Source organism: Pyxicephalus adspersus, chromosome 4 (genome assembly GCF_032062135.1).
Source record: "Pyxicephalus adspersus chromosome 4, UCB_Pads_2.0, whole genome shotgun sequence".
NCBI classification, from domain to species: Eukaryota; Metazoa; Chordata; class Amphibia; order Anura; family Pyxicephalidae; genus Pyxicephalus; species Pyxicephalus adspersus.
The window spans coordinates 70,848,995-70,862,704 of record NC_092861.1 but is presented as its reverse complement, the minus strand read 5'-3'; the positions used below and the strand labels follow the sequence as shown (position 1 = coordinate 70,862,704).

General features: G+C 36.9%; 1 protein-coding gene across 1 annotated transcript in view; it reads left to right on the top strand.

The window, feature by feature from the left end:
* Positions 1–13,710, top strand: part of IBTK (inhibitor of Bruton tyrosine kinase) — a 40,406-nt gene that overhangs the window by 15,173 nt on the left and 11,523 nt on the right. The window contains exons 17-26 of the mRNA XM_072410190.1: positions 299–400; positions 1,410–1,527; positions 1,848–1,951; positions 2,985–3,037; positions 3,353–3,503; positions 5,199–5,347; positions 6,191–6,354; positions 7,274–7,366; positions 8,284–8,427; positions 12,114–12,263. Of these exons, the coding sequence (XP_072266291.1) occupies positions 299–400; positions 1,410–1,527; positions 1,848–1,951; positions 2,985–3,037; positions 3,353–3,503; positions 5,199–5,347; positions 6,191–6,354; positions 7,274–7,366; positions 8,284–8,427; positions 12,114–12,263 (1,228 nt within the window). The remainder of the gene's footprint in view (positions 1–298; positions 401–1,409; positions 1,528–1,847; positions 1,952–2,984; positions 3,038–3,352; positions 3,504–5,198; positions 5,348–6,190; positions 6,355–7,273; positions 7,367–8,283; positions 8,428–12,113; positions 12,264–13,710) is intronic.

Below are 13,710 nucleotides of genomic sequence, written 5' to 3'. Positions count from 1 at the left end.
AGTTCATAAATATTGTAATACGTGTGGGTTGCCAAATCATAGGCTAAACCTAAAAATGTCTGGTACTGTTATGGGTTAGCACCATTTTATCATAGTAGACCTGCATTCTGTGAACAAAGTGAGAATACCCTACACAGTCTCAGCTGTGAATGTGTAAGTAGTATCGGAACTGTAACAGAAACCTCTCTCTGTTTCAAACCAGATGTTTTATTTTAGAAGAACATTTTCTGTAGTTACATTAGGTCATTATCATAGTCACATTTTTCCTTGTGTATTTATAATGTGCATCTCCTTACAGAGTCTGCAAACGTGGAATTCATTTGCAATTTTCTAGTAATGGCAGATCAGCTACTTATCATTAGACTGAAAGAAATATGTGAAGTCACACTTACAGAGCGACGTAAGTAGAAGAGTAGTAGTGTTTGTTAAAGGTTATGCACTGTATATTTCTTGTTCTTAGCAGCTGGTGAGCTCCATTATTCATGATGCTTACGCAGTTTGTAGGTTGATGTAGAGCAACGCCTCTGAATGATTGTGGCCACACCTCGTTAACTGGGAACATTGCGCTGACCAGCTGGGTGGAAACATGATAAAAGACGACTTTAGTGTTGTCCTTTTGCTGTACGCTGCTTGGCAAATATTAAAGTATTGCTCTTGGAGTCACAGAGATTATCCAAATGTAAACACTGTTCTGTTTGTGATCTCTGTGACATTTACAGTTGGGGAGATGAAAGCTATTTTTTTGCAAGGCTGCCCGAACAAAACTCTGTACATACTTTAAGTCACTATTTTGACAGGGATCATTTTAGAGCCTGGGCCTTCTAATGCCTGGGATCTGATAATGGAGATAGACACACCTCTAGGTGTGAGAATCTTTTTTTTGTAATGTCAACCTCTTAAATCACCAAATGAACAGACACTAAATGCATTCTACTTCTATTATTATTATTATTATTATTATTATACAGTATTTATACAGCGCCATCATATTACGCAGCGCTGTACAAAGTTCATAGTCGTGTCTAAATGCGAGTCTGTGTGTTTGTTCACATAAAGCCCTAAAGGTAATGCTGCACTGTAATAACAGGAAATAATGCTAATGTTAGAATATTCAGTGTGACAAAAATATTGCCTGTCAAGATAGATGAGATACCCATCCACACCCGATCCTCCAGCCTTTTTGTTAGATAATGAAAAATATTATTTACAGCACTGTACAATCGGCAGGATCCAAATTAGATCAGAGTACTGACCTTCTGCTGCTATAAAGAAACAGTATGTATCTAACCTTTCTACCTGCAAAACTCTAATACAATCATGTAATGCATTGTTTTGAGAAATTAGGTTTTTAATCTTTACTTTATACTTTACTTGTCTGAGGTAATGGTATTTACATTCTGTTTTACTAGTTACCCTGAAGAATGCTGCTGAGTTATTGGAATTTGCTGCTTTGTATAATGCTGATCAGCTGAAGCTTTCCTGTTTCCAGTTTATAGGACTGAATGTGGCAGCGTTATTGGAAGCAAGGTATATATGCTATCAGTTCTACATTGCATTTCAGAATGCTATTATCCCCAGTTGCTTTTACTTTTTATAGAAAAGCTTTTTCTGTGTCCTGAAATGCAAGATGATGTTTGAAAGGGCATGTCGGTACAAAACAGTGCTTTTATGAATGTGTGCTAATGGAAAGCCCACTCTGCCCCTTCAAAGTGCAGTCAAGTGGGTTCTTGTGATTTACAGATGATTGTAGATCACATTTATTAATGAGAGAGTGAACTATTAGATAGAAACAATATGTTCTTCAGTAGAAACATTCTTTTACTGTTATGATAATTTTCTTTGCTTAGGTCACTGGATGTTTTGAGTGATGATGTCCTGAAAGACCTGGCAGATTCTTACAGAAAAATGGTAAGGAGAAAATATACAGGTGGTGGTATATACCATTGCAAAAGTGCTTTTTATTTATTATGTTTAGAATGGACAGAATATTTTTTTTCTATTGCTTATACAGTAGTATGAATGGCGGTTTGACAGGGGTGTTTGTGTTCTTAGATTTTTAAGATCTGGCAGGTGACCAGTGTAATGTGGATCTGGTGGGTGTAATGTTGTGTCTTGGATATGAAGACATTTGGTATCACCATATGGTAGCCTTGATTGATAGCAATTTATTACAAATTTTATAATAAAACTGTAACTCTAAACCCACACTTTATCTGTGATATTGATGAGTCTTAAGTGTTCATATCTGACACTAGTGCCATTAATATCCATAACATTGCTCCTTTTCCCTAAGAAGCAGTACCCAGGGGTGTACTAATGTACAGGGTATTTTTTTAAGTTAACAGTTGCATTAAATAGAAGAGTAGATTTATTTAATACATTTAATCTCTTAAATCAGAGAAGATTTTGCTTTGTTATGTCAACTCTCACAGGTTAACGTAGGATCATCATTGGGTATCAATTAAATTGTATTGGGCACAATACATTTTTCTTGAAAAAAAAATGATAATAAGGTAAAAATCCAACCAATCATTTTAAAACTTTAAACTTTAAAAATGTGTGGCTTGTTTCCTTTAATGGAAACTAGGATAGGTTGCAGTTCCAAATGATTTCCAAAATAAAATCAACTAACACCCATGATGGAGGTGGCAGAGGTATTTGGAAGGTTCAGAAACGGGATATTTTTTTCAGCTTGTAAGAATCCCAAGAAAAATTATAAGGGTCTGTACATGTGAATGCCAAATGAGCGCATTGACCATGTATCCTAATGTGAGCCCTCTGTTTAAAATGTATACTGGCTGCAGTGTTGATTTGCTTTGGTAGGGCATTCAGTTACAATGTTACCTGTGGTTATCCATTCCAACGTGTGAGCTGGATGCAGAGTTAAGGGAAACATATGCACCAAATCTGCTTTTTAGTAATCACGTTTTCCCTGTTTCGCTGTGACTGCTCCTATTCTATCCTTAATTCTGACATTTTTTAAGCAAATCATCCCTACAGCAAAAGGACTGAAGTAGTCAAAGTTGGTTATAACTCCGTAACTTCTCCCCCCCTTCCTAGATCTCCTGCTAGGAAGGCTTCTAAGTCACTTCTAGAAGAGGGGAGCAGGGTGAATCGGCTACTCCGAGAACCACTTAAATCTCCCAGTGTTGGATATTTTTCTAGCATGCCAGTGTTCATTGTTTCTATGTTTTTATAGTTACAGCTTCAGTGCCCAGTTATAGTCAGCTATATTTATTATGTTTGACTCTTGTTGTGTGGCCTGGTTCAGTTTATTGCAGTATGCATGTTCATTGTGTGGGCTTGTAAACAGAATCCTGTTTTATGAAGGCAAAAGTAATGATTATGGTAGTCTCCAACATATTTTAAAATAATTCTATATATTCTTAGGGAAACACTCTTCAAAAAAGCTAAAACTAAAGCCAAAAAGAAGCCGAGGAAACGTTTGGACAGCTCGGGAGGATACAATCTTTCTGACATTATTCAGAGCCCACCTTCTACAGGTCTGTTTGCCATTTCCTGTGTTTCCTCATTCATTTCCGCTATTACTTTATATAAATATAGGTATTTCCAAAACCCTATCACAGATCTGGGCCATTTCTTTTTTAGATATCAGGTGCTGATGAAATAAATACAGATTACAGGCTTGGAAGAGCATTAGAATTTATACTTCCTAAAAGCACAGACCCTAATAAATTAGGATGTGTCATTCCCTTTTTGTCTTTTTCATAAGATAGAGTATTTGTTCTGTAGTCCAAGATAAGAACTGGATCAGGCCCAAAGAGTAAACAGGACACAGCTCAGCTATTAATTTCTAACGAGAATAGTGGCATTTTACTTTTGGATTTAGGAGGTTGAATTGCAGTGCAGTGCAATAGAGGTTACCAAAGCCAAAGAGAGCAAAAAGAGAAGTTCACTCCAAGGGTTCAGATACTTTAAAGGGAAGTTTCGATAATCAATATTTCAAACAAGGTCCTTGCCACATATTGGGACAGCATGCTGTTGAAATATACATGACAGACTTTGTAACTTTATCTTTAAGATTCAAAGTCTTCCATGTCCATCCTGCCCTCCAATCCCCTCTAATTTTTTACTCTAATAGTTAAAAAAAGAGAATTTTTTTACTGGTGAATTTCACATAATGTCAGCTGGTTAGTAATAGTAATAGATTTACTTGCTTTCATTTTGATCAGTGTATCCATTCCCCCTAATTCTGAGATGTGTGTACTCTTGGTTAATAGATTAATAATACCCCATACCACACAGAATTTAAGCAGGAGCTGATCTCCAGTATGGCCTGTACTCTCATTGCAGCTGCTCTTTCCCATTTCCTGACTTAGCATGCACTTATGAAAGGAGGAGGTCATTGTAAATGTTAGATCCTCCAGCAAACAGCACAGATCAAACTAAATCTTCTGAGACTACGGTCAGCGTCAGCAATACCTTAGATATTACACTACAAATGTGCAGTTGCTAGGGTGTAGACACTGAGGTCCCTGGGCATACTACATATCAGGAAGTGAACTGCTATATATCAGATACTATTCTAGACAAGGCTACTGCTTCGATACAATGAACATTATTAAACGTTGCCTATAACTGCATTTTTACGTTTAATTCAACCGCTTTCTTTTTTTTATGATTCTGTACTGAATTTTTCATTAACTGTACATCTCATGCTATGTATGTAATTTTGGAAAACATGTAATCCTAATGTATGTATAATGTTATCTTCTTAGAAAAAAGTATAGCTAAATTTAAATGTTTAAAAAATTGAAAACAGGCTGGTTCTTTATTGCAAAAAGGAAAGACTGAGTTTCTTTTATGCAATAATAATAATAAAAAACTTATCTGAGCTTGCTGTTTGTTGGACTGTTGTCAGCATCTTTCCTTGCTCCTCTTATGTTTGGAATTTTGGCTATGGTCATTGGCCAGGCCAGAATGATGCTACTCGTCTCATTCACTCGGGAGTTGACATTCCCAGCTACCCGCTATGCTGGGATGGTACATTTAATTAAAAAAATTGTGAACAGTTTGTTTTATTATACAAATGAGCCAGTCTCTTCTACAATAAAGAACCGCCCTTTCACAATAATTACTATTTAATGTAGCAGCTGTTTAAATCAATATATGGTCCAAGTATCGTGCATCATTGATATATAGCAGTGTTTTAATTTCATCTTCTACTTCCTTTACAGGACTGTTCAAGTCAGAGAAAACCAATTCTGTTGAGTCACTACAGGACATGCTGACTTCCGATTCTGAAGGAAGCTTTGCAGGTGCAAGTAGCCCAAGAAATTTGCAGTCACCTGAGTTTACTGCTACATTTAGCCCTGAGAAAAAAGAGGTACATTAAGGCTTTCTGTTAACCTTGAATTTTTTTTTTCTTAACACTGAACACTCAGGGCTGTTCTGCTTTATGGAGTGGAGAGAGGGGAAGATGAGCAGGTGTCAATCTCTTTTATCTCCTCCATAGGAGTGAACAATGGTCATTCATCATTCCGCTATAGTGTCACGGACGACATCAGGGGCTCCTCTGTACACTCATCACATTTTTGGCATGTGTACATATCCTAAGTTTTAAGTGTTCTCCGCCCATTTCATTTGAAATTACTTAAATTAATAAATTAGATACCTTGTAACTGCCCAAATTATTACACATTTTGCAGCTGTAAAAGTTTGTTTTAAAGGTAACATTGCTTTTTGTTTACCATCACTTTTTTTTTTGAACCTTACTGAGTGCAGACAGCCAGGGACAATAATTCTTCCATGTTTCAGCACTCTATTTCAAAATCGACCATGTTAGCCCCTCCACTGCAATTTGCACACATAGTTTCATGTAATCCTATCCGTAGTAGTACTCATGGCAGCCTCCAAATGTTGCCCATATCTATGTGCAGGATGAAGTGGTAAGTACCCAACTAGGCTGGCTGCTTTATGACTTCTTATGTCACCATGTGATTTGACAAATGTCCTAACCATTGTGTTTTTCATGGTACTTATGTGACCCCCTAACTATAAATATTTTTTTTTTTACAATTCAAACTGGCATAGGACCCAGGAACCCATCTATAAACAAACTGTTTATTATTAGATCTATGAGTGTAAAAAGATGTATATGGTATGGTATATATTTTTAACTTTGACTTTTTTTTAACTTTTTTTTTTATTTTTTTTTTTTTTACTATAGGCAAAAAATAAAGTTTATAATGTTAGCACCAGCATCTCGCCACCTCCAATAAGTAAGCCAGCTGATAAAAATGTGCCAAAACTGACGGCTTCCTCTCCTAAGGCTATTCCAAACAACAAGCCTGCTCCTATCACTTCTCCAAACTGGGTCACTGTTTCTTTCAGGTACATGTATGCTCAAGTTATATCTCTGTTATGCTAAAATAAACATTATTGTATATGGCAAGTTATCAGCTAAAAATGTATGTTCATCTTGTACCTGAACACAAAATTTCACATTTTGCAACCCACCAGTCTTTCTGATTTCTGGTAACTGGATTCATTTTCTCTTTTGCAAGCTGTTTTCCTCTATTTTACTCTGGTGGTCCTGCAAACAACACACTTCCACTCTTAGTGATACCATATCTACAAAGGGGGGTCATGCTTGTCACATTAGGCTGCTATCCAGGTTTGGAATACAAACACATCTCCCTTTTTTTCCCCTAGAGAAGCTATTCTTCTCTAAAACCTTAGAAACGTTGGAAAAACGTTAACAATGTTTTTGTTTTTTATATAGCCAAAAAGAAATGACAAGGGCATTGTATTTCTGGCAAAATTAACTGCATTTGCTAAAAATGTTTTTTACCCATCACATATTAAAACTAATGATGCCACTGCATCTAAAAACTGATAACCTGGAATATATTAGGTTTTTGAATATTTTTTTTTCATCCTCCAGAAAAATACACAAATGTATGTCATTATTAGGACCCAAACGTGGTTCAAATAGCCCAGAGAACCGAAAAAAGCTATTAATTATAGCCATGTAAGCTTGGCTTTTTTGTCACTAACAATAACATCATGGGAAGGGCACCCACAGTCATATATGTAAATATAACACATGTTCACAAAAATGCATGGCATTAAAACAATCTTTGGTTGAAATTTCCATCAACCATTCATTTTATTTGGATGAGGGGTAATATAGTAAAATTTAAATAAGTTCTTCAGATTCTTTTTTCAGGTCAGATTTTTTTCTGTAGGATTAAGGCATTTGCCAATTTCTGCGTCATGAAAACAAGTATTTTTTTCTCTTGTATTCTAGCCCAATTAGTCCTCCTGCTATGGACCTCAGAAAAATAATGGAGATAGAAGAAAATAATCGAAAATGTGGTGCTACACCAAAACAGAGTCCAGGGTAGGTTCGGATCTCTTCATACCTTGTTTCCTGGTACACCTGCACCCAGCACTGTACAGAAAATTATACCATTAAACCTGGATATGTAAATGACAAATCTGCCTACCACTATTTGCATGAAAAGCCTGCAATACATCAAAACCTTGGTGTAATTTTCTTTCTCCAGAGTGAACCCTTGTTTATTATCACGAAATGAACCGATTCAGGTAGGGGTTTAAACGGCATAAACCACAAGCATTCCTCCCCATTGATCCTTTATCTCACAGCCCAGCCATGTTCAGAATTTTTTTCGTTTAAATATAGTAAAAGAATTCCCTACAGTCTTTTTTTCATGGCTCTATGTCTTAAATGTGGAATCGCCATTGCCTGCCAGTACAGGAAATGCTGTACTCTGCAAAGTTTTTATTGCAGGTCTTTTTCTTCATTAGAGATATTTTCTCACACTTATTGTGTATCCACCAAACAGGATACACCAAAAGGGAGATTCACCCCACTTCCTGTTCTACCCATCTCCATTCTATGCATTAGCTAAAACTGAAAAGATGCTGTCAGGAGACAATCCATTGACAAAAGGATTGCAGAGAATTACTCCTTGGCTAATCACTTGTTGGGGCAAGTTTTCTAGATCAGACTAAATTACTCAGATGCAATTTTTATGCAGTATATATTTTGTCTAGTAGGGTTGCCAGGATCACAAGTAAATAAATAAAGAAAATGTAAAATCATATGAGAGTAATAGCAGTTTTCTTATTTTCTATTTATTGTAACTATGCACTTAGCTGCCTGCTTGGAATTTAGCAAAAAGGCAAAATATTGTGTGTTTAGTGAAAGTCTTCCTTTACAAATTACTGTTTTTTTTTCTGAAACTCAAGGCTAACAAGGTTTGTCATTTTAAAAACCTTATGATTACTTTACAGGGTACAAAAGCCTACCATTCATGGTACAAAGCTGTCTCAGAAGCAACGGAAAATGATGGCAATGTCTTCTAAAGAGATTGGCAGCACAGAAAGTACAGTCAAGAGTGCTGCAGTTACAAATAGCAAGAGCGCACCAAAAACATGGTTAGTATACCGTCAAATAAAATGTTCCTTTTTTAGACCTGTTGTCTGAATGTAATTGATTTTGTTTTGTAGTTTTCCTTTTATGTATTTAATCCAGAAATAATAGTGATGCAGGCGGATAGTTTCTTCTGTCGCTTTCTCCCCATGTGTCACACATCTTGGCTTTTAAAAATATCTTTTTGTTTGTCAATAAATAAATCATATTTTTGTAGTCAGGGTACTAGTGCAGGAACTACTTGAAACCATTGGCAACCTTTTGTTTGTGGGTTTTGATGTGCATTGATGTAAACCAAGATATCTTGTTTATTAAACCAGAGGCTGAGCTCTAGCCACAGTGAGGATGTGGAAGATCCGGACTGTTAGTTTTAAGATTGACATATCTTAGTAAGATCCTATCTGCTATCCTAGCATAACAATATGTGATTGTTGCTAATCTGCTATCAGGCAACAACAGGAGGTTTAGATGCAGTAATATATAAAATATAACAGGAAATGAGGAAAACTTGTGTTCACTGCAGCTTTTACTTATGTCCAAATCAAAGAACATTCAAAAGAAGCAGCGAAACTTCTGTGCAGTAATCAGAGAGATTCCCAAAAAATATATAAAGGAAGTGTACAAAATTAACATTAACTAAAGGAGTAATGGCACATTACATTAAAATGTAGTAAATGTGAGGTAAAGTGATATGCTGAAGTCTAACTTTTAAAAGGAGTAGAATCCCTCATACATTTTATTTTTTTGCCCATTTGGAGACTTTTTTCCCCATGCTTGCTGTCTGTTTGATGCCTTGTTCATGAAGCTGACAGCCTGCAATTTGGCAAACAGTTCTCCAGTGTAACAAAAGTCTTCTCACTGACAATATTCAGACCATTAAGCTCTTTAATAAAGGGCAACACAAGCATATATATATTGTGTCCACAAACTTGACCTTTCTCACTCCTGTGACATTTAGTAAGGGCAAGCAGGTGGGGAAGGATAGCTTTGGCATCGGCTATTTAATATCATTTTGTCAACTTTCATTAATGAAAGTTGATACCTATATATTAATAATCTGCGGCATAATGGAGGCAGGGGATTGTGGTGAGGGAGGAGTCCATTTGGGGGTCCTTTTTGTAAGCTTTACACAATGATAAATGTCCTAAATGAACCAACTTACTGGAAAAAAAACATTTACTTTGTTCTAATATTAGGTATAATTCTTCATAGTGCACACCATATACCAGAGTCCCGAAAGCAGCTTTCCATGGCCTTGATCATTGTCCCAGCATCTGAGAAGTATGCACCTGTTTCGGATAAAATCTTGGCCTGCTTTAAGCTCCACTCTCCAAATTTAGATGCAGCCTCCGCTCATTAAATGTCACAGAATGAGCTATTGTGTCTAGCAACTATTTAGTCTGAGTGTCTTTGTAAAAAAATAAAATCATTTTCTTCCTCTTGTGTAAGGGTTAGCCGGAATAGAGAATATAAGTGTCCAGGGTCTGTTTATTCGGTTGAATTAGTGTGTGCATTAACAATCAGTGGGTTATTCTGGCAGGGAGCTTTCATTTCCATTCATAACTTAAGTGCTGTGCAACTTGTGAAATCCATTGAAATGAAATACTTGCTATTGGAATCCAGCAGGATTTCTGGCGTTGTCTTGTGCCAGAAGGGTGGGAACTTTATTGGTTTTTTTATTTAAGATGAGTAAGGACAACGAATACCTCAGACTTCCCATTCCAGGAGAAACCTCTGTTTTTCTTCCATCCTTTAAGTTCAGAAATAAATTTCTCCATGGCTGGTTATGCAGAGATAAGTCATCTTAGGTGAAACGCTGAAGTTTCCGTCTCTGTATGAATTCCAGGGGAGCTTTTTTAGTTTCTCCGGAAAGACAGATAATGTGCAATTGTACTGATGCTTAAAGCTTTACCGATTATATTCACTGGAAGGCTGCTAAATAAAATGGGAAACAATGTGTCCCTTGACTCTAACAAAAAGGAGTACAAATAAACTATATAGCTGCTGTCATATAAATCTAGTTTCAAACCATGTTAGAACAAAGAACAGTACATTGTAGTCTATTGTGTGCTACATGGTTAGTTATTAGCAGGAAGATAGATATCATTTAAAGGATCTGTTCACCTAAAACTGACAGGTCTTGGTAAATGCTGAAAAGCTTGGTCACCTGAGATTTTCTATATATCTCAGACACTGTTGGTGTCCACCTTTTTTGTCCATTATAAACACAGCACAACAATACAGCAGGAGATTCTGGAACACATGGTGGGGTTTGTACACTCAAAATTAGCCGGTAGGATTGCTAGATCGGACCCTGATCTGTATGCAGATTTGTCCCATTATAAGTACCACTATAATAAATTAGAATATGATTATTCCAGATTAGGTGTCCATGATAAGAATCTCTTTGAATGAAGGCTGTGGATGCCTTTGTGTCTGGAATCAGATTTCACAAGCTAGTCAAATATAAAATCAATCATTTCATTGTAAGGAATATAATTGTACAACTGGAATCAGTTACAAATGTCCACTGATTTGACTGGCTGCAACTTAAGGGCAGACCAATGGATTTTAGGAATCTCCAAGAACCTCAAAATGTTATCAGAGATTGTAATGCCATAGTCAGTGTCAAATTGCATGGTTATACTATCAGAAAAGCCTTGCCTTCTTGTGTGGTAGGCATGCCAGAAAAATCTCTTGCTGTCTAAATGGGAACTTTAGAGCAAGACTACAGTTTCTTTAAACATATAAGCAAATACCAAACCTTCTGGATTAGCATCTCTCAACCTTTTTTTTTTACCCCTGAGGAACCCTTTAAAAACGTTCAGGTCTTGGGAAACACCTACTTAAACCATAGGAGGTCAATAGAGAAAAAAAAACTTACATTGGTGGTTAGTGCAAAGATCTTCCTTCTTCATTACAGATAGCTAAAAAGAGCTTTCGCACCATACACTTGACAATTTCAAATGACAATGGCCACAAAACAATGGGAGGTCAATCTGCCAAAGCTTTAGGAGCCTTAAGCTACGTACACACCCGATAATCGGCTCAGGGCTGATATTGGGCGAGAATATCATCATGTGTGCAGCGCCAGTCGTCTATCGTCCAAACGACTGTCCTGGCGGATCCACGGACGATGGACAACTAACGATCCTTATGCAAGGAAAGGGGGAGAGCTCACAGCAGGGTGCCGCTCTGTCATTCTCCCCCTCCCCTCTCCTAAGGGCAGAACGGTGATGTATGGACAGCACTCGTTCATGCATCGTGCAGTGCTAGGTGTTGGAAAGGATCGTGAAAGATCGTGAAACTCAAGACCTAAGTGTTTTGCTTGGCTAAGTCACACAACTTTTAGCCAATGTCAGAGACTGGTACGCAAGTATTTTTTTCTTATGCTTCTATGCTTAGTATATCACCCTAATATGCTGGCACTGTGTAAAAATTGTACAATTCCAATAATTAATACAATTATATTGAAACACTAAGTAGTGAGAACTAAATTGTACTGAATAGTTCTGTTTAATTGTTCCTCCTTGTAAGGCATTTAACATGTGATTCGACAGGATGAGTTCCATTAAGAGGAATCTTTCTGAGCATTAGTATTTATTTGGTGTAGATGACTGACTATAAATTGTCAGTGAGATAAAGTTAAAATAGGTCTGTGTAACCAGGGAGACTTTATAAATCTTTACAGGGCCTCCTCTGTACAGTCTGTGGCAGAGCACAAGTCTTTCCGTGACCTCCTTCTTGAAGAACAGAAATCTGTCATCTCTCTAAATTCACCGGGTAATGCTGGCAAAAAAACCTTCCAGCTGGAGGAAACAGACCCTCGCAGGTTGGCAAGGTAAGAGAGTTTATATCGATTTATTGGTTCATCAAATATAGCTAATGTTTGTAGTAGTTATGTTTGTTAATAAGATTGTTTAAAATATTGAGTGGGTTGTTCAATTGTTTAAAAAAAACACTTGTAGGCAGCCTTCTGCCTGAACTAGCTATAGAAGTGCCCCTGAATGTTTGGAAAACCTTTGCTCAAAGACCACCAGCATTGTGTTCCAGTTATGTTCACTGGATCATGAATAAAGGATTTACTGTTCTTTGGAAAGGGTGCTGCATCAGTTTTCTTTTTTTGGCTAAGTAACATTTCAGCAAGTACAGACAATACTAGTTGATAGTGTCCTTGTCACCTCTTGTAAGAACTATTCCCCTTAACTTTTACTGTACACTATGAACCACCTCAGCCTCAGTGTAATGAAGACTAACAAAGACAGGCATGTGTAAATCTAACAAATGAAATTTATGCACCAGTAAAGCTACAGACACATGTCAGATAACAGTCACCTGAGAGGAACAGTTTTGCTCATCTCGAGCGAAAATCTGACTTGTACAATGGTCCTCCGAAGTTGGTTATTAATCTTCCATCAGACGACTGCTGCTGATTTCTATGGAGGAGAGCACAGCAGGGTGCCACTTGATCATCCTCCCCCTTCCCTCTGCAGAACAGAGCTGTATTATAGCGCTCATTCATTCACCAGAAAGACTGACATGCGTCGGATGTATTTTCAAGGCAAAAGGCCTCGTAAGGAAAGAACTAGATGATGTTGGATGTCGATTACCAAAGTAAATAAGGCAAGCTAGATCTGCCTTTCTGCAGCTTCTAATGCACACTGTAAGAAACTTCTAGTTTGCAGTGAAATCGAAGGGAGTAAATTAAAAATAAGGTGAGGCTGAAGTTTAGTTTTTATATCCAAGCAGAGTGAAAATCGTAGCCTCTTCAATTGATATAATGTGGCCACCTAAAGACACAAAGTGTTTTACTCACAGGCCTGCTAAAAGAAAACAAATGTAGCCACCACATCTAAGAGCTAAAGCTTCAGTATATTACATCTTGTTTTGGTTTCCTTATAATTTTTTTAAATTATTTTTCGTTTCTTTAAAGGTTTTTGTGGATTTGGTTTTACATCCCCCCCCCAGGCAATTTAGGTGGTACAAGTGAAACAATTTCGTTTGGTTTTGCATAGACTTTGAAAGCAGGCAGCTCCATCTCTTACCAGCTTTCTACAGACTAATCTAGAATGACCTGCTCTGGGTGTGAGCATAATGCTTTAACACAACTTACCTTAACCCTTACACTTTCTATTAAAGTGGTATGTGTATATATATATATATATATATATATATATATATATAGAGAGAGGGAAAGAAGTATTTGATCCCCTGCTGATTTTGTACTTTGAAATTGTACTTAGAAATGTAATGTAATTGTAATGGTAGGTTTATTGTAGGTGTGAGAG